This window comes from Eretmochelys imbricata, chromosome 10 (genome assembly GCF_965152235.1).
Source record: "Eretmochelys imbricata isolate rEreImb1 chromosome 10, rEreImb1.hap1, whole genome shotgun sequence".
Lineage (NCBI taxonomy): Eukaryota > Metazoa > Chordata > Testudines > Cheloniidae > Eretmochelys > Eretmochelys imbricata.
The window spans coordinates 17,660,700-17,685,414 of record NC_135581.1 but is presented as its reverse complement, the minus strand read 5'-3'; the positions used below and the strand labels follow the sequence as shown (position 1 = coordinate 17,685,414).

The 24,715-nt window shown below is 39.8% G+C and overlaps 1 protein-coding gene across 4 annotated transcripts in view; it reads left to right on the top strand.

Annotated features, from left to right (window-relative positions):
• Positions 1 to 24,715, top strand: part of VPS35L (VPS35 endosomal protein sorting factor like) — a 116,233-nt gene that overhangs the window by 5,075 nt on the left and 86,443 nt on the right. For 2 of the 4 annotated variants that reach the window (XM_077828143.1, XM_077828140.1), the window contains exons 2-9: positions 1,250 to 1,349; positions 2,790 to 2,957; positions 3,261 to 3,383; positions 3,816 to 3,840; positions 4,835 to 4,911; positions 11,645 to 11,773; positions 19,427 to 19,511; positions 23,984 to 24,043. In XM_077828143.1, the coding sequence (XP_077684269.1) occupies positions 1,250 to 1,349; positions 2,790 to 2,957; positions 3,261 to 3,383; positions 3,816 to 3,840; positions 4,835 to 4,911; positions 11,645 to 11,773; positions 19,427 to 19,511; positions 23,984 to 24,043 (767 nt within the window). Of the gene's footprint in view, positions 1 to 1,249; positions 1,350 to 2,789; positions 2,958 to 3,260; positions 3,384 to 3,815; positions 3,841 to 4,834; positions 4,912 to 5,321; positions 9,226 to 11,644; positions 11,774 to 19,426; positions 19,512 to 23,983; positions 24,044 to 24,715 lie in introns of those variants that run through there. The other 2 variants (XM_077828141.1, XM_077828144.1) reach the window with 2 other exon arrangements.

Here is a 24,715-nt window from a genome sequence, read left to right as displayed (position 1 = left end):
ACCAGGTCTTGCTGATTGCTGCTACGATCCCTGTCTACACCAGCTCTATCACCACTGCTCTACTGTTGGAGCTGAATGTATGGTACCAGTGGTGGAAAATGTTTGCTGAAATGCCGAGTATAGACACTTCTAAGTCTCATGACGCTTCCATGAGCTGAGTAGAACTATACCCACTTTGCATGTATGGAAACTGTTTTGCCCCCAAAGAAACAGTAACAGAGCTGGGAACTCAAACCAAGAATCTTTACTCTCAGTTCCATGCATGATCACTAGATCGTGCTAGTTAAAGGGTTTTCATTTGATGTATTACTGAATTTAAGGATGTATTACTGAATTTAAGAATATATTTTTGAGTATTTTTAAATATAACTCTTAGCTCTCCTTGATAGGTCTGTCCAGTCTCGGTATGGAAACTCCGGTTATATTTCTCTCCCCCACTTTAACGGCACACCTCAAAGATGAATTGTATTTCTAATTATAGTGAACGATTAATAGAAACTGGGATTAATAGTAAAATAGAATGGAGGAAAAACTATTAAGCTGTGACTGGAGTTAATATCTGCTGCTAAGCCTTTAAGGCAAAGCACTTGGAGTGCATTATCTATGTTGTTCTTCAAGTACAAGTCGTTTTCTTTTATGGAAGAAGGTCTGGTTTTGTCAACAGGCTAACAAGTCGGATTAAGAATAAAAACTGTAAAATATGAGTTTGCTGTAAGTTATTTCTCTTAATAAAATATTTTCAGTAAGAATGGAAGCCTTTAGTACAATGACTTATTTCTTGTTCTTGCATTGCTGGTTATGTTCTTTCTTCCTCTTGTCAGCTGGCCACTGCAACTTTTAATTGTGAATACTGTGGAACGGCTGGATATTGATTCCTTTTGTAAATTACCTAATGGGTAAATTATTTGCTAATTCTGATCCTTTTGATGATTAAATTAAATGGTATGGAGGTGAATCCAACTGCTGTACTTTGAATTCAGAACAGTAACTGGCAGTTACCTCACTTCACAAGTGTACTGACCAGAAGTTTTTATTTAGAGTATAAGAGAGCAAAGTAGTCAAGTCAGTTTACAAATTAGCTTCTCATGCAAAGGGAAACCTTACATCGTACAATTTGATTTACTTTCCAAAAGTGTATAAACATGTCTGCACCTATGCAAGTGTGATGTATAACTACATATTTACAGTCTCTCAGGTACATATACAGTGATGCACCTATAAAACTTTTTCTTTATTCTTGCTTTTTAAGGCATGCAAGGTCTAGAAATTACACATCAGAGTTTGAATCATGCAGACTGGAGGCTGTACCTGTGGAATTTGGGGACTACCATCCACTGAAACCCATTACCGTAAGTTTCTTTTTGAGCCTTTGCAAATAACATCACTGTAAAGTGAAAACTACTGTTTCCTGCTGGCAACTAGAGGCAGTTCTGATTTTCTGTTGAATTTGTTAGAAGAAAAGTTTTGGTTTTAAAGTCACTGGCAGTAACAGTGAACTACGTTTTGGATGCTCCAGCTGCTTGCAGTTCCCTCCGTTTCTATAGTACTAGGAGTTTATGTTGCTATTTACACAGTACTGAAAGTCTTGATGTTATATGCCAGAAAACGTCTCTTACTATTCAGAACAGCTCAAATCCCGCACAGCTTCTTGGTTACTTATGAAATGTTTCATCATATATAAAAAGACCAGATTGGGACCAGCTCATCACATTAGCAGTAACCTGCCTAACTGCTCAATGTAGCACTTGTTGTTTTTGGGTTACCTCTAAACCAGCTGTGGTTTTAAAAACACTCTATGAAATATTGCAAGCATGCATGGGGCTCTACAAAACACATAAGAGGCAAGGTCCCTGCTTCAAAGAGGTTAGTTTAACTCTGGTGACTATGATACATGGGCAGCAGTTCAGACTCTGGAAGGTCAGTAGGGAGATCTGCATAGGAAAGCTTCTTGAAAGGAGCAGTCTTTAAGGGTGGATTTGAAAGACAAAAGGAAGGGTATTTGGTGCACAGGAAGTGGTAGGCTGTTTGAAGCTAAAGGAGTATCATGAAAGAAGGGATTAAAAACAAGAGTGGGAGGAGGAAGCAAAGAACAGGTAGGGGAGAAAGAGCCTTTTGCTGCAGAAAATAGAAATAAAAATGGTAAAAGAATCTCTAAGTACTAGTATTATAGCTGAGGCACTCCTAGCAGAGAGAAAAAATGTGCTATTTGGAGAATCTGTGCTCTAGTAATGACAGGTTTCAGAGTAACAGCCGTGTTAGTCTGTATTCGCAAAAAGAAAAGGAGTACTTGTGGCACCTTAGAGACTAACCAATTTATTTGAGCATAAGCTTTCGTGAGCTACAGCTCACTTCATCGGCTGCATACTGTGGAAAGTTTAGAAGATCTTATTATATACACACGAAGCATGAAAAAATGCCTCCTCCTATCCCACTCTCCTGCTGGTAATAGCTTATCTAAAGGGATCACTCTCCTTACAATGTGTATGATGGAAATGGCCCAACTTGATTGTCATACACATTGTAAGGAGAGTGATCGCTTTAGATAAGCTATTACCAGCAGGAGAGTGGGATAGGAGGAGGTATTTTTTCATGCTTCGTGTGTATATAATAAGATCTTCTAAACTTTCCACAGTATGCATCCGATGAAGTGAGCTGTAGCTCACGAAAGCTTATGCTCAAATAAATTGGTTAGTCTCTAAGGTGCCACAAGTACTCCTTTTCTTTGTGCTCTAGTAAGTTATTAAAGTGGAAGTAGATCATTTCATTTTACAGTTGAACTTCTCCTTCAGGTTACTGAATCCAAGACCAAGAAAATGGGTCGGAAAGGAAGTACTTCCTCTACCTCCTCCTCTTCTTCCAGTTCAATGATAGACCCACTAAGCAGTGTGTTGGACGGTACTGATCCCTTGTCATTGTTCGCAGCAACAGCAGATCCAGTGACTACTGCAGCTAACACGGTAAAGCTCAAGGTTAATTATCTCAAGTAGATTGAATAAAATAGACCTGCATAGAACTGATTCTTTGTGCTCTTGCAAGAGCTGTTTCAGTATAGAAAGTACCATATTAACTAATCAGAGAATTTCATTTACCTGTTTTCTTTTGCTTTAGCAGTTCTGGTAACGTTTGTGTTTTTTTTAATGTTGTAAATCTGTGCAAGGATCAGTAACACATGAAACACAGTAGGTCTTAAAATATCTGGTCACCTTTCTCTGTCTTCCTGGTATACATGAAGCTGAACACCTTGTTTGTGTTCCTCCTAGGATAGTACAAGAAAGAAACGTGATAAAGATGACAGCTTGGCTGTAGGAAGTGACTTTGAACCATGGTCAAGCAAACGTGGTGAAATCCTTGCTAGATACACGACGACTGAAAAACTCTCCATTGTAAGTGCGCTTCTTAATAATTTTGTGCAAGAACCTTAATAGACTATGGGTATTGTGAGGCTACAGTAATTGAGTACCTTGTAACTATTCCTTTTCTATGTAAACAAATTCAGTACATTTAATTTGCAATGAAGTGGAAAACCATCCCAGCAGCTCTAGCTTTTAAATATTCATAAAGAAGACTGGCTGATCTTTGGCCTGTAGTACTTGATTATTTTTAGAGAGCCCAAAAGTGTGCTAGCCACTTCCTAGAACACAAATAGAGACATGGTTCATGCCACGAAAAGCTTACAATCACACTTTATATCTCCATTAATTTATAGAATAAATAGCAGCACTGAAAATAATCAATCCACACTTTCTTAAATCATTTATAAATAAGTAAGTAGTCTGTAAATACATGCTTTCTAAAATGCTGTTGTTTCTCTGCAGAATCTGTATATGAGTTCTGAAAAAGGTGAGTAGTTTCTCTATATCAAGTGCCATGGGACTATTATTTTAAGGAGAGAGCAAATGACAGACCTTTGGTGAAAACATGCATTCAGATTAAAGCTTTTTTTCTCCAACTGTGAGCTGATTCACTGCTGTTGCTCATGAGTCCCACTGGATTTTTGCAAATTCAAGAAAAATAATATTTATCTTGCTCCATCTAGTGGCTGCTGAGTGCATTATTATGAAAGAAACTACAACTCCTGTAATTTACATTGCAGCTTTAAAAAACATCTGGGCTGTTACTATCCCTCCAAATCTCCCAAAATTGCAAGATTATTTTGGTATTTGGCTTGTCTTTATTAATTTTCCCACTTGCTTGCTTGAAGGGAACAAGAGGGGAAATAGAAGGAAGTGCTTTGCATAGCTGTCCAACAATTCTCTCAGCCTGGCTGAGAGAGAAGCATTGAAGGAGCGGATTCCAGTATTATACTGGCTGTTTAGTATGACACCAAAATCTTAATTTTTAACGCAATGTTTTAATTGTATTGTTAATGGGAAAAACTGTTAAAAATGCGAGGCAAAGTAGTAAAGAACCTTCCATAGCAAGTGGAATCTTGAAATACAGGGCTCCAGCGTCTTACCCAAAGAACCTGAATAAAAAATCTAGAGTCTGGTTTTGTTTGGGTTTTTTTTTTTTTTTTTTTTCCAAATCAGGCTTCGCTTTCTGCAGTTGCTATTCTGTGCCCACTATGAAATGTTTGGAGAAAAAGACGAATGAATCTTTGGCAACATTCATTGTGTGCCTGCAGGAATGGAGGTCTTGTTTGAAAATCAGGCTCGGAGTCTCTCATGCTAGCAGCTGAATAGCTGCCTTTAGGTGGTTGAACCACTGTTTTGGTCTTGGATACTGTTAGCTTATTTAAATCTGACTCTTCCCCTCAAGTCTTTTTTTTTTTTTTTTTTTTTTAAATAGTTTAAGAATTTGAAAATGTTAAACTCAAAGATATAATTACCTACAGGAAAAGCTACGACGCCTGGCTCAGCAGTTTCTGAGAAGGTGCGAACAAGGCTAGAAGAGCTGGATGACCTTGAAGAGGTGAGCAAACTGTCCAGGAAACATTTCCACTTTAAGAGAAAAAAGATTAGTTGTGTGAGATGAAAGCTATTTAAGAAACTTTCTGGCTTATCCCTAAAAGCCCTGATTCTGCAAACTCTTATGCAGTGTTTAACTTCATGCACTTGAGTAGTCCCATTGAAAGTGTGTGTGTGTCTGTGTAGAATTGGGGCCTAAATTTTTAGCTCATTGACAACCAGTACCCCAAAAGGAGAGTCATTGGGCTGACATCCATATCATTTATCTCCTATAGCTGCTGTATTTAAGCTCCCTGGTGTCTGGTAGGCTCTACCAACTTTTAATCTTTTTATTCTGTCTTTTGTTGCAGAGACTGACATCTCTCCTAAGTAAGGCACTGATTCAGCCAGGCACTTAATACGCATATGTTTAACTACTTTAGTCCCATTGAAATCAGAAAGGCCATTGACATGCTTACGTACCTTACTGAATTGGTGCCAATTCAGCTTCAGTGCCTCCATGTCTTTTATGGCTAACTTCAACTTGGATCTCATGATTAACACAGTATTGTGTTCATTTTATAAATTCAGCATGAAGGGATCATGTGTCAAAAGTAACATCTACTTAAATATCTGCAGATTAGATTCTATTAGTGGAAGAATAAGTGTATCTCAATAATATATAACGTATTCACTCACAAAATAGTGGTTGCTTCTGCAATTCATCACGCCATTTGTCAATTTATTTTCCTGGTAGTCATTCCTGCTACATAATCCTTTACAGTGACCTGCTGTAGTTCTGATATGACTATGTTTGAGTCTTGCTCTTTATTTTTCACAAATTAGTAGCTGGGAACTTTGCAATAACTTTTTGCCCTAGGTCTGCACACCATTCTGCAACACACTTTGATTGTTCATAAACAGCCTTACGATATAGAATGGTGTTCATATGAAAAGGAATTGGAGGGTTAGAGGAACTCAGGCCTGTTGTTGTAGTTGACCTGAAAGTAACCAAAGGACACTTTATTTCTGCAGCTGCTACAACTTAATAGCAGTCAATGACAAAACCTCATAAAAATTTAAAGGAATACAGAATTTCATTAGAGTAGAGGTTCTCAAACTGTGGTCCGTGGGAGCTCCATTCAGGTGGTCCGCAGATAGTTCTCTCTAACGTGCACGGTTGGGCGGCCGCACGTGAGAGAATGAAGGGCTACCCACCTAATTAGTGGAGCCGTGCAGGCATGGCTTCACTAATTAGGTGCATGGATCCTGGAGAAGATGCACGTGTAAGGTGAGGTGGTGATCTTGGGGGGGAATTTGGGATGTGCAGGGCTGCCGTGGCAAGAGAAAAAGGCGACTTTCCCCAGCTCCAGGGCTGTGGCTGCCAGGGAGAGATGGCCCTCTGTCCCAGCCTCAGCTCTGGCTGTTGTGGCGGGGGAGATATCCCCTTTCCTTCCCAGCCCCAGCTCGGAGGCAGCTGCAGCAGAGGAGACTCCCCCGACTTTCCAGCCCCAGCTTGGTGGCTGCCGCGGTAGGGGGGAGAGGGCATATCCATCACATTAGAAAGGTAGGACTACTGATATTAAAATGAGAGTTGTGTGCTTTTATTTGTAGAACAAAGAAACGTTTATTAAGTGTTTTTTTAAAAATATATAGCTCTTTATCCAAAATGCTTTACAATAGTTAGCTGACGGTACAAACAACATTTGGCAAGGTCATTAAGTGGTCCGCCGAGACCCTCAGCAATTTTGAAGTGGTCCGTGAAAAAAAAAAAATTTTTGAAAACCACTGCATTAGAAAAAATGGCTTAACAGCATGAGGGTCAGTCTGATGCTTGTGTTCTTTGAGCTCTGATTTATATTTTAAAGGTATTTGGTTAATATAAAGAGTATAAGGTTTAAAAGCGCACTGTCAAGTACATTATGTATCTATTTCAGCTTTCATTGTGTTTGCCCTTTTCAGTAGAAGCAGAATCTCGCCTCCCGATTTTTCTCTGTCCTTTTGGCAAATATTGTATAGTAATGTTTCCAGTGTCGGAGCCAGCACAACTGCTTTATTTACCTTTGTTTCTACACCAGCATTGCTGATGTCACCAGGAATAGTCCCATAAATGCTGGGAATATGTACAGGAAGAAATGTTCTATGGGCCTAAACCAAAGCCCAAGACTCAGTATCTCCCCTCCCTGGATTTAGAGGAAGTTCATATCTGGCTCTGATCTCTGCAGCTTGGGCTATATTTGTTTAGTGAGTTGCTACAACAAAGCAAGCAACTTGCATGTGTTGTTTTGTTGCATCCTACTAAAATGGTGGGATTAAAAACACAGTTATTATAGGGGAGGGGCTGGTAGCTCAGCCTATTATTAAGGTTCCTCATTTCCCATTATAACATGCAGTTTTCAGTTGTTTGTAACTGCCAAACTTTAAGAATTAATTAGGGGTAATTATGCTGTTTTTCTGCCTCATGCTGATTTTTTTTTTTTTAAATGTCAGCCTAAAACTATGTAGCATGAGGTTCTATGCCCACTAGAGAGCCCTCCAGAGCCTAGAATGGAACCCACGATTCCTAAGTCTCACCCTTCCTCTCTTGTCAGCAAATATCTGTGATACCCTCCAGCTGCTGTCCCCCAATGCCCAACACTGAGTGCTCTGGTCACGAACTGCGCTGTCCAGGGGTCATGGAGACCAGAAACTCTTCCTCCTCCTTCCCCCCCACAACACACACTTTCAAAAATTCACAGGGTTTTAAGTGCCTTTTCTTGATTGCCCAGCTTATGAGCACACCTAGCACTCTCCACTGTTGGGTGCTGCTGCCCAGCTGAACATGCCAGATACATGCTCAAGACACGCTCTGGCCTGGAGTAGACCGGCAATGCTGGATCTCCTTAGCCTGTGGGAACAAGAGGCTGTGCAGGCACAGCTACAGACCAGCTGTAGAAATGTGGACATCTATGAGCAGATTGCGTGAGGAATGCAGAAGACGGGGTATGACAGGGATCTGAAGCAGCGCCATGTGAAAGCGAAGGAATTCCAGCAGACATACCAGAAGGCCAGGGAGGCTAACAGTTGATCTGGTGCCAAGCCAGAGACCTGCTGATTTTACAAAGAGTTGCAGGTCATATGTGTTGGAGACCCCACCAGCACCTTGCCTGCAACCTCTGAAGCGCCTGAGTCGCAGGCCCGTGGCGAGAACAGCGAGGAGCAGGGACATGCTATCAGGGGATCCCATTATGTCACAAGTCAGGACCTGTCTGATACTCTACCACACTCCAGTGAGTTCCGGTCATTGAGTACGGGTGAGCCCGATGGAGGGGAAAGAACCTCAGGGTAAGTATGTAATTGTATTTCTTATTATTATGATGTACTGATGGTGCCCCCAGCTTTAACAGGACACTGCTATTGACTTTTTGTTAACTTCTCCTTGTTTGTACCACTACCTCTTCTGGTAAAAGTAAGTTATCTGCTTTTCATTCCCCTGTAGAGTTAGGTGGGGTCGAGGGGGAGGGGGAAATGTGGAGCAGTTTGTGTATGTACACAGGGATGTCCCTCGAATCCTCCTGAGCCATCTTGACAAAACTTTCATGGAGGTACTCTGCAATCCTCTCCAGAAAGTTTCTAAGGATGGCAGCCTTATTTCTTCCTCTGCAGTAGGATACTTTCCCATGCCAGTTGGCGATAACTTCGGCAGGCACCATTGCAATAAACAGGCTAGCAGCATGTGGGCCTCTGTGACTTCAGGACTCCAGCAGCAGCTGTATTCTCTGTGCCTTTGTCATGCTCACGAGTGAGATATCCGCTAAAATCACCGCGGCCTGTGGAAAGACGGTGCCAATATTCAGTGACATTGCCTGGTTCTCGTAATTTCATGCACTTGAGCAATTCTCTCCCCATTTCCCTTGTCCCTGCCAGGTCAAACTCATCATGGCTGCTGCTGTGAGTTGGGCCATCTACAAGCACTCTGAAGCAAAAGTGTCAATAAGCACGTCTTGTTTAAAACTTTAGGGGAGCAAGGGAGGGGAGTTCTGAATCATAACTTTCACTTTCCATTTTGACTGTACCGACTAAGGTACCTCTGGGTGTTTTACCTGTAGCTGCAGCAGTTGCAACCTTGAGGGGTTACCCCTCCACACCCATGGAACACTGCACCAGGCAAGGAGGAGAAGGAAGAGGACTCATGGTGATGTGTACAGTGAGATCCAGTGCTGATTCAGATCCTCAGAGAGTCTGGAGGGTGAATATTGCAGACTGTGTGGAGAAGGAAAGAGCAGACAGGAGAAAGGTGCAGAAAAAGGAGAGGGAGATGCATCAGGACATAATGGGGCATCTCTGGCAGCCAACACAGGTGCTGCAGACTCTTGTGGAACTATAGATTCAACAGTCATGGGCTTGCCTCCCTTTGCAGTCCACAGATAATTCCATTACAGCATCTTCCCTACACCTCCCGCCCCAATATTCCATGCAGCATTAGGGGCTGCATCCCTACCTTGCCACTCCACCCTGGGGAAGTTTAAAGACAGCCACAACTTCACATACAGTGACCTGAGAGCCATGGTTGATGTATGTGTAGGTAAAATGGACATGAATGCACTTTCCACTTCTTTAAGTGCTGTTCCATAAATGTATGAAGGTTTTAATGTATTTGCATTTAATTTGCGCAGAATTTTTTTTTTTGCAGTGTGTTTTGTTACACAATAAAAATCTGTTGTTTGGAAAATTATTTCTTTATTAATTCTCAACATATGCTGCAGAATGCCTGGTGGTACTGAAAGCACCCACTTGTTGTATAGTATGACACAACTCATTGGATCAGTAAAAACAACCCCACCAGTGTAGTAATCATAAATGTACAACAAACACCACAAAATTAATAGGTGCATTGACACCGTTTATTCATAAATGTACACGAAGTGCCACATAATTCCTAACAGGCCCCAAAACAGCAGGATCAGGGAGAGAACAATACACCATAACGTTACAGTGGCTCATTGTTAAAGTGCTCTTTCAAAGCCTCCCTTAGCTGTATGTATAGCTTCACGTTGAGCTCTTCTAATAGTCCTTGTGTCTGGCTGTTCAAACTCAACAAACAGCTGATGGATCTCTGCCCTTCATTCTGCTGGCAAGTTTTCTCCCTTGCTTCACAGATGTTATACAGGACACAGCAGGCATCTATAACCACTGGGGTTTTTTTTTTTGGTCACTAAGACTGTGCTGTGAGTAAACAACGCCCATGACTTCATTCAATCTACCAAAAGCTCAGAACCTGCTGAGCTGGTAGCTGAATCTTTCCTTGATGCTGTTGAGGTGGCTGGTGTACAGCTTCATGAGCTGGAGAGCAGAGGGTAGGCCTGGTCCCCCAGGATCACTATTGGCATTTCATCATTGCCAGTGGTAATCTGCTGGTCTGGAAAGAAAGTACCTGCAGGTAACTTTTTGAATAGTCCTGTGTTCTTAAAGATGTGAGCACCATGCACCTTCTCTGACCACCCAGCGCTGATGTTAGTGAAGCATCTCCCATGATCCACCAACGCTTGCATAACCACAGAATATTAGCCATTTCTGTTGATTTACTTTGTGGCAAGGTGGTCTGGTGCAAGAATATATATATATAGAGTGCTGTCTATTGCTCCACAGCAGCTGGGGAAGCCCATTGCTGCAGATCTATCCACTATGTCCTGCACGTTGCCAAGAGTCACAGTCCTGCATAGCATGAGACAATGGCACTGCACACTTGCATGACAATGGCCCCTATGGTTAATTTTCCAACTCCAAAATGCTTTCCCGCTGACTGGTAGCAATCTGGTATTGCAAGTTGCCAGAGCACTATTGCCCATCACTTCTCCAGTGTCAGTGCAGCTCTCATTTTGGTGTCCCTGCCCTGGAGTACTGGGGTAAGTGCGGCACACAGATCAGGGAATGCTCCCCTTCTCATCTGAAAGTACTGCAGCCACTGCTCATCATCCCAAGCGTGCATTACAGTACAATCCCACCAATCATTTCTTGGGCCTAGATTCGGCACTCTGCTACCTGTAGCTGCTCCGTGAATGCCATTTGCAACCTTGAATTGGTCCTTGTTTTGTTCCACAGCAATCTATCCTCCAAGAAATTGTCATGCTCCTTGCTGATTCGGTTCTTTTTCCAGCTCTGCAGATACCTGAGGATAGTGCATCCTATGCTTGCAACTCTCATGACAATAGGTCACAGGCAGGCTCCATGCTTCTGTCAGAGATGGTGGACAGCAAGGAGGGCTTTGTGGGTTCATGGGATTTTTTTTAAAAGGCATGAAAATTTGGGGATGGGGAAAGTTGAATCCTGGGAAGTTAACCCCTTGCTCCCAGTCACCTCTGTGTGACTTGTTTCTGCTCCATTATGCATTGCCAAAACTTCTTAAGAGAGTGCACTGGACGGTGGTGAGTTGCACACTGGGATACCTATCCATGGTTCATCGTACTGTGCTTTGACACAAGCACTCCAGGTGCGTATGTGCAGCACTGATGCAAGGAACCAAGTAGGCAAGTGTACAAGTGATATACCAACTGCGGCAGCTCTATGCTGATTTAACTTGCGTTGGCAAAAGTTTGTAGCGTAGACGGCATGTTAGCTCAAGTGGCAGAGCCTGTGCAGTGGATCTTAAGGTTCCAACCTTGCTGATGAATCTCAAATTAGGAAATGTTAGGTTTAAGGTTAATAGATTGGCTAAGTAATAGGGTATCTTCTTTTTGTTGGTTGCCTCTTTATTAAATGCTGCTGTTTTTTCTTGTCAGGGTTCACAAAAAGAGCTGTTGAATTTGACTCAGCAAGATTACATGAATCGGATTGAAGACCTCAATCAGTCACTGAAGGATGCCTGGGCCTCTGATCAGAAAGTAAAAGCTCTAAAAATAGTTATCCAGGTCAGTTTAACTATGTGTGTGTTATACAAAAATAATGAGTTTTGTTTATTTAGAAAACAAAAAGATGAGTGAATGTTACTCTAGCTATAAGATTGCTGTGGACCCCTCCACCATGCTCAGAATTCTGAGGGTAGGCATAAAGTGTGTAAAACTCTTTGTGCTATATGATTACCAGCTTATTCTGGCCCTAAGTAGTTGGAGAGCTAGCTGCTACTAATAAAGTAGTATGAATGTCATGATGACTCCCTAGCCCACGGTGCTGATCCTGGCATGCACTTAACGTGCTCGAGAGATCTCATTTTGAACAGTGCCACTGAAATTGTACTTAAAGTTAAGCATGCACTCAAATGCTTTGTTGGATCAGGGTTTAAGTCTCTCAGAGGCAGTAGTGAAAGCCCCATAACTGAGAACACTTAAAGTTAGACTGGACAAAACACAAGAAAATGTATTGTACGGAATAATCTTAATTAGAAAGGGGGATGGATTATATGATCTTTATGATTATATGGTTTTTTAGCTCTCTAAGATTTATAATGTTGTAAATAGTTAAATTGCAGTAAAGTTATTGGTGATCACATACATCTTCCTCTAACGTGATCTTTTTATTTTTGTTTTATTTTTCCTAATACTGTGCTTAGATGATATGGAAAATAATACACAAATCAACCTAATTGATACCAAAAATTGGGACTTTGAAAATGCTTTTATGTTGTACATTTTAGTACCATTGGTAATTTGACATTTTTACCTTTGTGAATGTATATTTTTTTGTAAATGCTAAGGTGCAAAGTTAAGTGTGGGGGAGTGATGAAGAAATATATGCAGAATAGGCTGAATCTCTTAAATGTTTATTTCTAGACATTCTATCGTTTGGGTTTTTGTTTTTTGTTTTTTTTAAATCAGTTTTGTAAAGGAAGTACATAGTTCACTGGTCTCCATTGAAATTCACTTATGTCTTTTGCAAAAGCTGATGTTTTGTGACTAAGATGTTACTAAGAGTTTAGGTTTCAGAGTAACAGCCGTGTTAGTCTGTATTCGCAAAAAGAAAAGGAGTACTTGTGGCACCTTAGAGACTAACGAATTTATTTGAGCATGAGCTTTCGTGAGCTACAGCTCACTTCATCAGATGAAGTGAGCTGTAGCTCACGAAAGCTCATGCTCAAATAAATTCGTTAGTCTCTAAGGTGCCACAAGTACTCCTTTTCTTTTTACTAAGAGTTTAGTTTCTCACCATTTTTTTAACTATGAACTGATAACCTCTTGGAAGTTGATCAAGTATTAAAGAGATGAAAAATTGCCTAATTGGTTTGAAATAAAATGAGGCTCCTTGAGGAAATCAAAATACTTAGATGATCGAAGAATGCTTAAGATATTCTCTCTGATACATATGCTTGGTGTTAATAATTTAGAAACAATAGATCTGTATCTTTAAGATGCTTATCACATTAAATATTTATTTCTGACTTACAAAAAATACACATTTATGATTGTTTCACTGCTCTGGCACAAAAAAGCTGTGAGCTCATTTAGTAGAAGTGAACATGCTTATTTCCCAGTCTGTTGTTCTGAAAGTAGCTGCAAAGGGAGCCTGAAATTCATTGCAACAGATATTTAGAGTTGCATCAAGTAGACTTCCAGTGTAAAAATTCTTTTTTTTCATCGGATGTGGCAAACTGCTGCTATATTCCTTTCAAGGACTGTTTGTTGACTTACAAAGTAAACATTATTCAAAGAAGTAGATATCATATTCCAAATACATGTGGTGTGAGATGCTTGCAGTGTAGATCATATGTGGAAAACATTTGAAACAACGAGTGTTTTCTTCTAAATATATGTCTTTGGCAGTAATTCTGCTTAGATTAATTCATTAACACTGTTCTGATGCAATGAAAGTTTTAACTTATTTTTTAGTTTTTGATTCATCTATCTTGTAGGACCTCCTATTAGTCAAACATCAGTTGAAGTTAAACCTCTATCTAGGGCTCATCACTGTAGTATCATATTGAGATATATTCTACACATGTTGTATACTATCCTCTACAAATAATAAATGGCTTGGAGGGCAGTAGCTGGGAAACTTTACCCTGGGATAAAAATAGTTCCTGAGATCGTGCAGGTTGCCTGAAGCTAACATCACAACTGAAGGGACAATATATTACCAGGTTTCTTTTATCCTTGCTCATCTTGATTCATTTTTGGGTACGGAACAGAAACTACTGATATTGCTGGCAGCTGATCTCCTTATAATGTATGGTGCCCATGCTAATTTGTTAGATCCTTCAGCATTTTTTTGTCATCACTGGCCATAAGTATTGTTTCCCTGAAAGGTTGTCGTCTTGCAGGAGATGGACCTCTTGGAGTGAAGTGGAGTAGAAAGCTGCCATGCTAAGTGTTCACTGATGCCAAATATAGACTACTGTCCACCTGTGGCAATAACTTAGCCTGCTTTTGGCCATGTCATCAGTTTCTAGGTAGATTTTTTTTTTCCCTTTAAAGTTGATATCTATTTGGTTTGGATACCTAATAATTCAAAGGAGTGAAAAATACCTTTACTTTGCAAGTCTTCAGTACAGTCAGGAAAAATGAATTAACATTTAGATGGAAAACTTGTTTCAGCAGGTTTCACTGGATCAAGTCACAGTTAAAATTTGCCGTCTGCCTGCCTAGACTGAAAATCTAATAAATTAACAGTACTGCTTCTCCTAGACTTATTTTTCCATTATTTTGTTTTAAAATGTTAGTTGTACTACGGTAGCACTTAGAGGCCCCAGCCAGGTCTGGTTGCCATTGTGCTAGGCTCTGTCCAGACATATAGCAAGAGACAGGTTAAGCCTCAGCCAGCTTACAGTCTTACAGACAAGATGCAACAGGTTGGTGTGACAGATAGGATATGGAGAGAGAAGAGAGGACAGGGAAACCCTTAATACAAGCAAGTTTAGATTAGGCTGGCTGAGTGCACAATTCGTACGTGTAATAAGACCATCAGTAATAGTAATCACGGCTTGGAAGTGAGTCTTATACACGATAAGGTGGTGTGCTTAGGGATTTTGATTGGGGAGGAAAAGGGGATTCGTAGGTATAAGGGGTAACATGGGAGAAAGCGTGAAGGTGCTTGTGGGAGAAGTGGATGAAAGACTGATAAAGGCTGTTAAACCGCACAATAGAGTCAGTAAAACCAATGTTGTTAAATTTTTATTGGCCACTGATATCCCCTCCCCCCCCCACAAAATAATGGAACGATGGCTAGCGTAAACTGCTGTTTTCTGCATATCCTGGTTTAGTAAAGTAATTGAATAATCTGATTAAGCACAGAAACAGTTCAAAGATTCTCTAGTGATGTTCAAGCTGTATTAATTTGTAAATTACTCTTTTGGGGGGGATGGCACGTGTTAAGAAATAGGACAACTGAATGTTAAAACTTGCATGAATTTGCCTTTAAATGAGGCCAGAGGCAGAGTGCAGTGAAGTTGCAACAACCTTAGAAACTGAGACACTGATGTAATGTTAATAGTCATCCGGAAAGGTTACATAAAGTCAGGATTGTTTTTCCAGCAGCGGATCCCCTTTGGAAAGCTGTTTAAGTTGGAAATGCTGGTAAAGTTTACAAAGGAAATGAAACATAAATCAGGAGTGAATAGAGTTAAGAAAATGATCTTTGAATTTGGATGATTATGCCTTTTAGTAGCACCAGGGAATTAGCAATATTATTAAAAAAAGCAAATTGTCATGAAAAGTGTGGTGACCTAATAGTATTTTATCACAAGAAAATACAATACCATATTACAATGCCTTTGTTGAGAGGAAAACATAGAATATAAATGTAGTACCTGTGGGATTTCTGTGTATATAATATCACAAAAGGATTTTCAGAGGAAGTCAAAGGAAGATCCTAAGACATGGTTCTGTGTCAGACTGTGTTTCTTAGAATGATACCAAAATTGAGGATGTTCCCATCTTGTGATTTACTTAACCCACCTACCTCCAAAAAACAACACTCTCAGTGGTCCCTGGGTAATGTCATAAGAAAAGTTTAATATTATATGCATAACTACGTCTCACCCATAGGAACCCTCATTCTCCATGAAAATTCTATTCCCTACCTGATTCTAGGCCTGGGCATTAATTACATCTATATTTCAGTTACTGAAATATTATACCAGTTCCTGTGGTAAGAGATGGAGGAAACAGAAATGCAATAAATTGATATTTAGAAAAGAGTGTGAATGAGGGAATACCTTTACTGGAGCTTCACTATTGCTGGATCACTCTGAATTTCAGATACTCTTAAACATATTACTACTCCCTCTTACTGCAGAGGTAAACAGTTTCCTAACAAGAGTACAACATTATGAGCATACTAAATGGCGGGGGCATACTTTATTCCCAGAATTAAACATTTGTCAATAGGGGGCAAAAACCCAGCTGCATCACAACACTAGAAGTAGCTTGATTTAGGGCCAGATTGTGAGAGAACCTTGTTAGGGAAATGGAAAAGTACACACAGAGCCTTGCCTTCCACAACTCCATGCAACAGCTTGTACAGTTGCAGTACTTGCTTCGAGGGAGTATCCTGAGTGCCCCTGGGGGGTGCACAGTGCCATAAAGGGAGGAAGGTCTGTGCTTTTGGGTTCACTGTTGGGCATGTGAGTCTGTGTGTGTGATAGTTTTGTTTTGTTTTTGGTACACATAGAAGAGATAACAAAGAATTACTGGGAAAGCAACTAAGTATTATTCACTAAAATTCTCTTGGAAATATAGCGCAAATGAGCTATGTGATAAATTTAAAAGACTGCAGGAAACTTTCAGGTTTGACCTTGATAGAGCTTAGAGACACATGATTATTGTGGAAAATTCCAGCCCCATCCTACTAATAATTTTAGATTCAGAGCAAATGCTGCTGTGATGGTATCTATTTTTTGAGTGTGAGAATCAGAAATCTTGGGGGCAGTTGTGCATCTGTCTTAAAAGCTTTCTGTACTCCACTAGAAGTGTCAACATATTTAATATCTTGTTTTCTTGGTCTGATAGTGGAAAGTCAGAACATATGGAAACTATTGTTCTCTTTGGGTACGTCTACACTGCAATAAAATACCTGTGGCATGGCTAGGGCTGGCCCAGCATAAGCTGGCTTGGGCTGCAGGGCCAAAAATTACAGTGTAGATGTTTGGGCTCAGGCTGGGGCCTGGGCTCTGAAACCTTCCCCCCACTCTGGGGTTGTCAGAGTCCCATCCCCATCCCGAGTCCCAAAATCTACACTGCAATTTTTGTCCCTGCGAGCCTGAGACAATTGACCCAGGCTCTGAGACTCGGTGCCGCAGGTTTTTTATTGCAATGTAGATGTACTCTCATCATCAGTTAGGTGAACTCATCTCACAATGAATATATTAAAATATACGAATTGAAGAGAGAGAGCACATATATTTTAATAGCACTTTAACTTTGTCATCCTTAGTTTAAGTGAACAAAGGTGTGTTGTGTGGTGGCTTCCCATAATGTGCTTGGATGTATCTGTTACCTGAGGGGAGAACTGTGTACATACTTAACAGGCAACAGTGGAGATAGTTCTCTTGGGTCACAGAAGTGAAGGGTCTAGCTTTTCTTTCTTGTGAACTCTCTAGATCCCCTCTTGGTGAATAAAGCAGTGAGGCTGAAAGGACTATCCCACTTATACTTGTTCTGTGTATTGTTCCAGTCTGGTGATGCTTCAGCAGGTCACTTCCTGAATGTTGGGAATAGAGTTGAAATTGTATTTTTAGACAGTTCTCCCCCACCCCCCTTACACTGTATTCATTCCATTCAGTTGAAGACTGTCTACTGATTGCAGGGAAAGGGCCATCCTGCAGCAGAAGGGACTGGGGTGGGTTTTTTACTGGTCCTCTTGGTGACATGGAGGATAAAGAGATTTCTTGTGAAGCTATAGGGTTTATTTGTGTTTATCAAGAGAGTATATTGGAGAGATAGACTTGTCCCTTTACTCCTCTCTTCCCACCCCCAAGCCTGCTTTTCTTCTACAGCGGGTGCTGACTATCAGTAAACTTCTCCCAAAGATTTCGGCTACATCAGGGCTTATTGCTGTGTCCTACCATACATGTACCATATCTTGTATGTTTTATAAGTTGGTCACCATGTAATTGGATTCATATGCTGCTCAAGTAAAATGATATTTCATTTTTTGGCCCTATCTAAACTAGGAAGTAGGCTGTGTTTAAACTATTAGCAAATATGCCTTTAAACATGACTTTAGACCTACCATTGACTCAGTTTAGCACTTTAGTGTCCACCACTGTGTGTTTGTGTCTGTGATGTGGTTGATCACAGGTTTCCCTTTATGGTTACCATGACGGGCAGACATGTTTTAAAAGGTCTTAAAAAGGTCTTAAGTTCTACTAGATGCAAGGTTGTGTTTAAAAATATGGTAGCTAGTATGTTTTTAACCATAATCTATTTCCTAGTTTAGATATGTGCTGTGCATATGCTGCGTATAGATGCTTGGAAGACAGATTATGATTAGCACCATAAAAATGCTTTTAAATAAATATTTTTTTTAAAAAAGGCGGCATTTTCCTTGTATTTCTCACTATTCTCTATCAGAGATCATTTGTCTTGCCTGAGTGAATATATAAATCTTTCCCAGGCCAACTTAAATGCTGCGCTGTGGATTTCTTAGCATGAGGGAAGACTGACTGATAGTCTCCATTTCAGCAGCAGCACTATCATGGTGATATTCTCCAGAGCCAGGTGTGACAGTTTCAGGGTAACTGCACCTGTATTCCCCCTCCATGGTCCACTCCAGGAGTGTCCAGTGAGGTTAAGCCATTGCTTATCTCTGGGCAGGGACCCACTCCTAAAGGCTGCACAGCCACTGTCTGACACTGTGATATCCCCAGCAAGCCAGTCTACATAATGGCCAGCATTGTGCTTTGCTTTCTCTCTAAGGGCTGTGGCCAGTGTATTGCCAGCAGTTACAAGTTACCACACAACTCTTTTTAAGCAAACAAACTTATTCTTAAGGCAAAAGCATTATAAAGAAAGCACTTTTAAAAAAGCAAGCCCAGAACAGATTGAAATGCACACTAAACATACCAGGAGTCACCCATCAGTCTTGTAGGGTCAGAGTAGGCCAAAGTCTTTCCAACACTTCTGCAATGGTTGGGGTCTCCCTTAGAGGGAAGGTCCTGTCCATTTGCTGAATCAGAAAGAAGGTCCTGTGTCAGTTTAAACTCATCTCCTTTTATACCAATGTCCTTTCATTACCTGACGGTCTTTGGAAAACCCAGTCTGAACCAGTATATGCCAACCTTCCCAAGGGATGGTACCCTGCTGCAGGTGTGCCTGAATGATTCACCTTAATCTCCCCTTCTGCCCCAACTGTTTAGTTCCTGGAGGAGCTGTGGTAACTCACCCCTGCTGAGTTGCATTCAATCACTGACCCACAATGATACATAAACCATTCAAAAACTTAATGCTGCATGTGATTGCAATATCTGTCACAGCAGGTATCTTGCAGTGTTCTGTCAAATGATTCCAAAGTCTCTAGGGCTTTTTATGTGGCACTCTCCTTTGCTAATTCCATCACTGACTACCTTTAAATTGGGTAAACAGAATTTTGTATCCTCCTGGTAAAGCTTTGTTCCTTTTTTCTTTCTTTTCTAGTGTTCTAAACTTCTTTCGGACACAACAGTAATCCAGTTTTATCCAAGTAAATTTGTTCTAATTACAGATATACTTGATACATTTGGTAAGTACTTACAATGGACCTACGATGGATTCATTTTTATTAATTTTTTTGTAGAATTACAAAATATTCTAGAAATAGAACCTATAAAGAGTTTTAAGGAGTTAACATCAACTGCTTTAAGGATTTAACTTCTACAAAAAATGTAGATAGTATAGGGAACACCCTGTCTGATGAGTCAAAGACATTAAGGACAAGCCAGCACAGCCTGTAGAGAGAGAGAAATGGATAGACATGTCCCTTTGGACTGTCCTCTCTCCCTTCACTAGACTTTAAGTGATTTGTGGTCAGATTATTGTATCTTTGCTTCCTTGAGATCCACTCTCTCTAGTTGTGTCTATTTTGGCTATTTAAAGATAGTGGTGTGGTTGTGATACTATTAAGAGGGATTTTCAGTTCGTCTGTTAGCCAGCTATCTTCAAAAATATGCAAAGGTCTACCAGTCTCCTCAGTCATCCTTTGATGCTGGAGCACTTACTAATTGCCCTCACCCTCAGACCATCTCAGACTTTCACTTTTTTCAGCTCCAGGTCACCTCTGCTCCAGTGAGTTCCTGGATATGTTCCAGGTTGGTTTCAGGCTGCTTCTAGGCTTGAAACCCTTTGATTAGGGGCACAAATAAACTCATGCTAGCTATTGTTGGGGTCAGTTGACTATCTTGGTCATGCTGGTCTTCTCGGTAGCCTTTAATGTGATTGACTATGGATGTTTGCTTTGGCAATTGAAGGATATAGCTTCTGTGTCAGGAATTGCTCTTGATTAGTTCCTTAGCTGATGGGAGTCAATTGCTGGTGATGGATAATGCAGAGTTCTTGCAGGATCTGTCTTATCTGTAAGTTCCTTAGCTTATGTACAAAGCTTCTTAGCAAAGTCAAAGTATTATAAGTATATTGATATTCTGCACATCTTGTCCAGGGGCCTTACTGACTTCTGGTCTGGAGAGATGCTTAGATGACATTGCTGGCTGGAAATGTCAGATCTTTCTCATCCTTAACCCATGGTAGGCGGAAGTGTTGCTAGGTACTAAGAATTGTTATGAGGATGTCTTCCTTGATGCCTTTACTTACTGACTGAACATGTTTTAAAGTAATGAACCAGGTGAAGATCTCTAGTTTTATTTTTGTTTTTATCTTGCAACAGTAACATAAGCCTTTGTAATCATAGGCTGTGTCAACTAAAGTAATTTCTTAGAATTGCTTCCAGCAGTAGTTCTCTCTCACTTACAGATAGTACAGAATGTACAAGCATGCCTGGTCACTGGATTGAGCAATTGTGCATGGTGAACTGGTGAAATCATTTTTAAGCTGGTCCTCTTGGGTTTTAAAACTTCTAATGAGGAGCCTGGCAGTATTTGAGAGATTCTCCATTAGTCTTGTCCTGGTAGGTTTCTGCTTTCTGACACTGTCCACTCCTTTAGGATTGGCTGTCTCCTTAGATCAGTGGGTGATTAAATCTTTGTGGCAGTATCCCCTGTGGATCTCTTTCCTCTCTGGGCATTGTTATTTTTTTATCCTCCCTACCTAATTTTGAAAACTGCCTCAAAACTTAATTTGGGTTGTTATCTCTCTAATAACCATACAGTCTTGTTTCAGTTCCATTCTGCCTCTGTATAAGACTCCCTTGAGGCATCCCTAATGTGCCCATCACCATGGCATTTAAGTGTCTGGCTCATAATTGGGACGCACTAACTCTATCCATAAAATACATTACTCTTCACCCTCCCTTTATTTATCTGCTAACATTCAAATTACTAGGTCTATTTTTATAATCTGTCCATCAGAGTGCTGTGCTTTAGTCCTTGGTTAGTGAAGGAAGGCTTATGCAAAAAGTTGGGTCTTGCAATGTGTTCTGAAACCAAAATGATGGCATGTTGTTGTTTTTTGTTGTATTTGGCTTTGTATTGTTTGTTTGCTTGGTTCAGTACCTTAAGCCTCTTTGTGAGGGTATGCAAAACACTATATGCTATAGTCTGTTAATGATATTTATATTTTCATTAACTGATTCTGCAGATTTTCATATGATTCTCTTATTTATAACAATTTTAAGTAGAACAAATATTTAAGTGATATATATATATATATAGATATATGTCCCTTTAATGCTGTGTTTGGGCTCAGAATATTTTTCTGTTTTGTTTTTCTATATTACTAATAAACATGTTTAATTTAGAGTCCTAACAAGAATAAGTAAGTACATTACTTTGTGGCCTGTTCTAGAAATGTAATAGTTATCAAAGTAACTTCTGAAAGCCAACAATCAATTCTGTTTCAGAATAATATATTGTTTCACTGAATAACCTTGAAAGATGAATAATCATAAATACATACAATATGCCGTAATACAATGAATACCACTAAAGTGAAGTCATGAGATAAACATAATTTGTTATGGCTGTATGAATTACCAGTTGTAGAAAACTAAAGACTCTAGGGAGGAAAATAATTGAGATGATTAAATAGTTGGTTATGTTTTATTATTACATAAACAATTGTCTCAGTTGGCTGTCTTCTCCTAGGGAGAGTACATTTGCAACAAATACAAGATTAATTCTGTGGAGTTTCAATACTCGTTTTGCCTTGTAGGTAGATGCTTACACAAATACAAAAGAAAGAAATATAATTTCAAGGATAACTGGAGACTGGATGTATCTCTCTGAATCAGATCTTTAGGTAGTCTCTTGCCATCAGTAAAGCATTTTAAATCAAGTAAATCTATTGATATGGCAGGTATTTTAGATTGGGTTTTTGGGAATTACCAACATGATGAAACATTCATCAGCCACACTAAAATCTGTGGAAATGCCTTACGGATTGCCACTAGCCTGGTCTCTGCATGTAATTCTAAGCAAGCAGGAAAAGAACTGGAAAATATTGTTTTCTGGACACAGCTGCTTTTTAAATCCTTATTCGATAATATAAATGTTTTATGCTTAAAACTTCCTGATTTTCTATTGAGGTATAAATAATAACCCTCTCTTCAAGCTCCTCCTGGAGGAGGTGATAATGGTGGTGGTTTGCTTAATGGCCATAACAGTAAGCAAATTTAGGATAAGTTGGAAAATGTAAAGTTGTAATTTCACTAACTTTAAATCATTATATTCCCAGTCAGATCCAATGCTTGGATTTACAGATAATAGCAGCATATTGCTCTTTTCAGTGGCTTATGCCCTGTCTCCCTTCTGGAGCCATCTCATTTGGTCCTGTTCTTGGTTGGCAGGAAACAGAGTTGGGGCTCAGTATTTAAACACAGTTCCAGTTATGCCAGCTTCTAATGCAGTATGGATGGACATTTCTAAGTTTGAACATGATTTGACTCCATCAGCTCACTGGTTGGCTAAACTATGTGAAACTGGCTTAGCTGGGACAAAGTTCAAACACAGTTCATAGCTCCATTGTAGATGGGGGAGCCTTCTTTGACACAGGGCATATGGGAAGCTCTTCATTTTCCCGTAGTATATTTTCATATTCTTTTAATGCACGAAGAAACCTGACTCTTGAGGTCAAGAAGAAGATTTTCGTTAATTAAATTAGGTGCTCTGTTTATCCACGCCATAATTAGTATGTGGGATTCCAAAAGTAACTGAGTTAAACATTTAGGCAAACAATAATGCAGACAGATTAGATTAGGTACATCATTCTTCAAACAATGCTTCAATGGAAGTGTTTTATTTAAAAAAAAAAAAAAAATCTAACACATTTCTTTAAATCTCCAAAAGGAAAAAGGTGCACTTTCTTTGTGTGTTTAACAATGAGAGGCTAAAACAAAACTATGGGAAAGGTCAGGATCTCTAAACTTTGAAATCTAAAACTATATCTCAACTTAAAATAATGTGTTACGTAATGTTTCAGGAAATTATCACTCTATCGCCTAACAGCTTCCTAAACCTTAACAATATTTCATTCCATCTCTTCCTGTTTGTGGAAGAGTTGAGCTATAAAAGCTTTCTTTAATTGGATATAGACTATGAAATGGTCAAAATGTTTTGCTGAATTATTTAATCTAATTATTAATAATTTTAATCAATCTTGGATTTCTGTAACGGTGTGGAACTGATTTATTACAGCCTTTTAACTTGAAATGTATTGTTGGTGTTTAACAGGATGTGCTGTGACAGATGCAGTTGTTTTATATCCCCTTTATGTTCTTTTCTACTTATTGACAGTTGCTAAGAATAATACAGGATCACTGCTCAGTGAAGAGGGGGGCACCAAAAGTTATTTCCTGGTCAACAGGAGATGGTTGGAGTAATCTGACCTATCTACTGCCTTTGTTCTTAGTGAAACTAAGACAGAGAAATTACAGCATGCAAAATCCTCAGTGCAGACCTTCAAATCTCTCAGATTCACTAGATGGCAGCATAATATGGAGTTTAAGGAAGTCTTTGCAGATGAGATTCCTGGACCCTGTAGAAAACCATCATTATTTCACAATTTGCATTTTACAATTTGCTAAAGATTAACCTATTTTCTTGGCAGGAAAACTAGTATATGAAAGAATTTTATCCATGTGTCTGGATAATCGCAGCTCTTTACCAGGTAACTTTGTGCCCGCCTTGTGCTATTCTTCTTGTAGAAATGTGTAAATTTACCATGTTTACCAAGCTAGGTTTGGGATTGTGGGGAATTTCAACAATACGTATCCTGAAACAAATTCAGTTTTGCTTCCAAGCTTTATAAAATAAAAACACATGGGAAGACTTTAGTGCATACCTCAATTCTTATGGGAGAGAACTAAAGTTTTTAAATGGGGCCAAGCCAGTGGTGCAGTAGAAAAATATGACCTTGTTAATGTCCTCTGAAAATAAATCGGTCTGCTCATGTTTGCTGAGTTTGGATTTAGTTGCTGTTCCTAGTTTTTAACAAGGGAAAATGTCTGTAACAGGTTACTTTGATCACTCCCACAACTTTACGTAAGTTTACTTCATTACTATAAATAACCCAAAATAAAACTTGTGACAGTAAAATGTACTCATTTCCAGTTTTAATGATTCTCAACATTAGCACGGTCTGTTGCGGGGGGAGGGAAGAGTGTGTAGCTTCTAGGTCAGGAGGAAGTGGAAGACAACTGTTGGGAGACAGCTAGGATGGGACTACTATTCCCACTCACTCCAGTTCTAAAACAAGGAGAAAAACCTTTGTCCTCTTCTCTCCTCATACTCTCATATCCTGAGCATCTTCCTACAGTTTTTCAGCATCCTTATAACATGG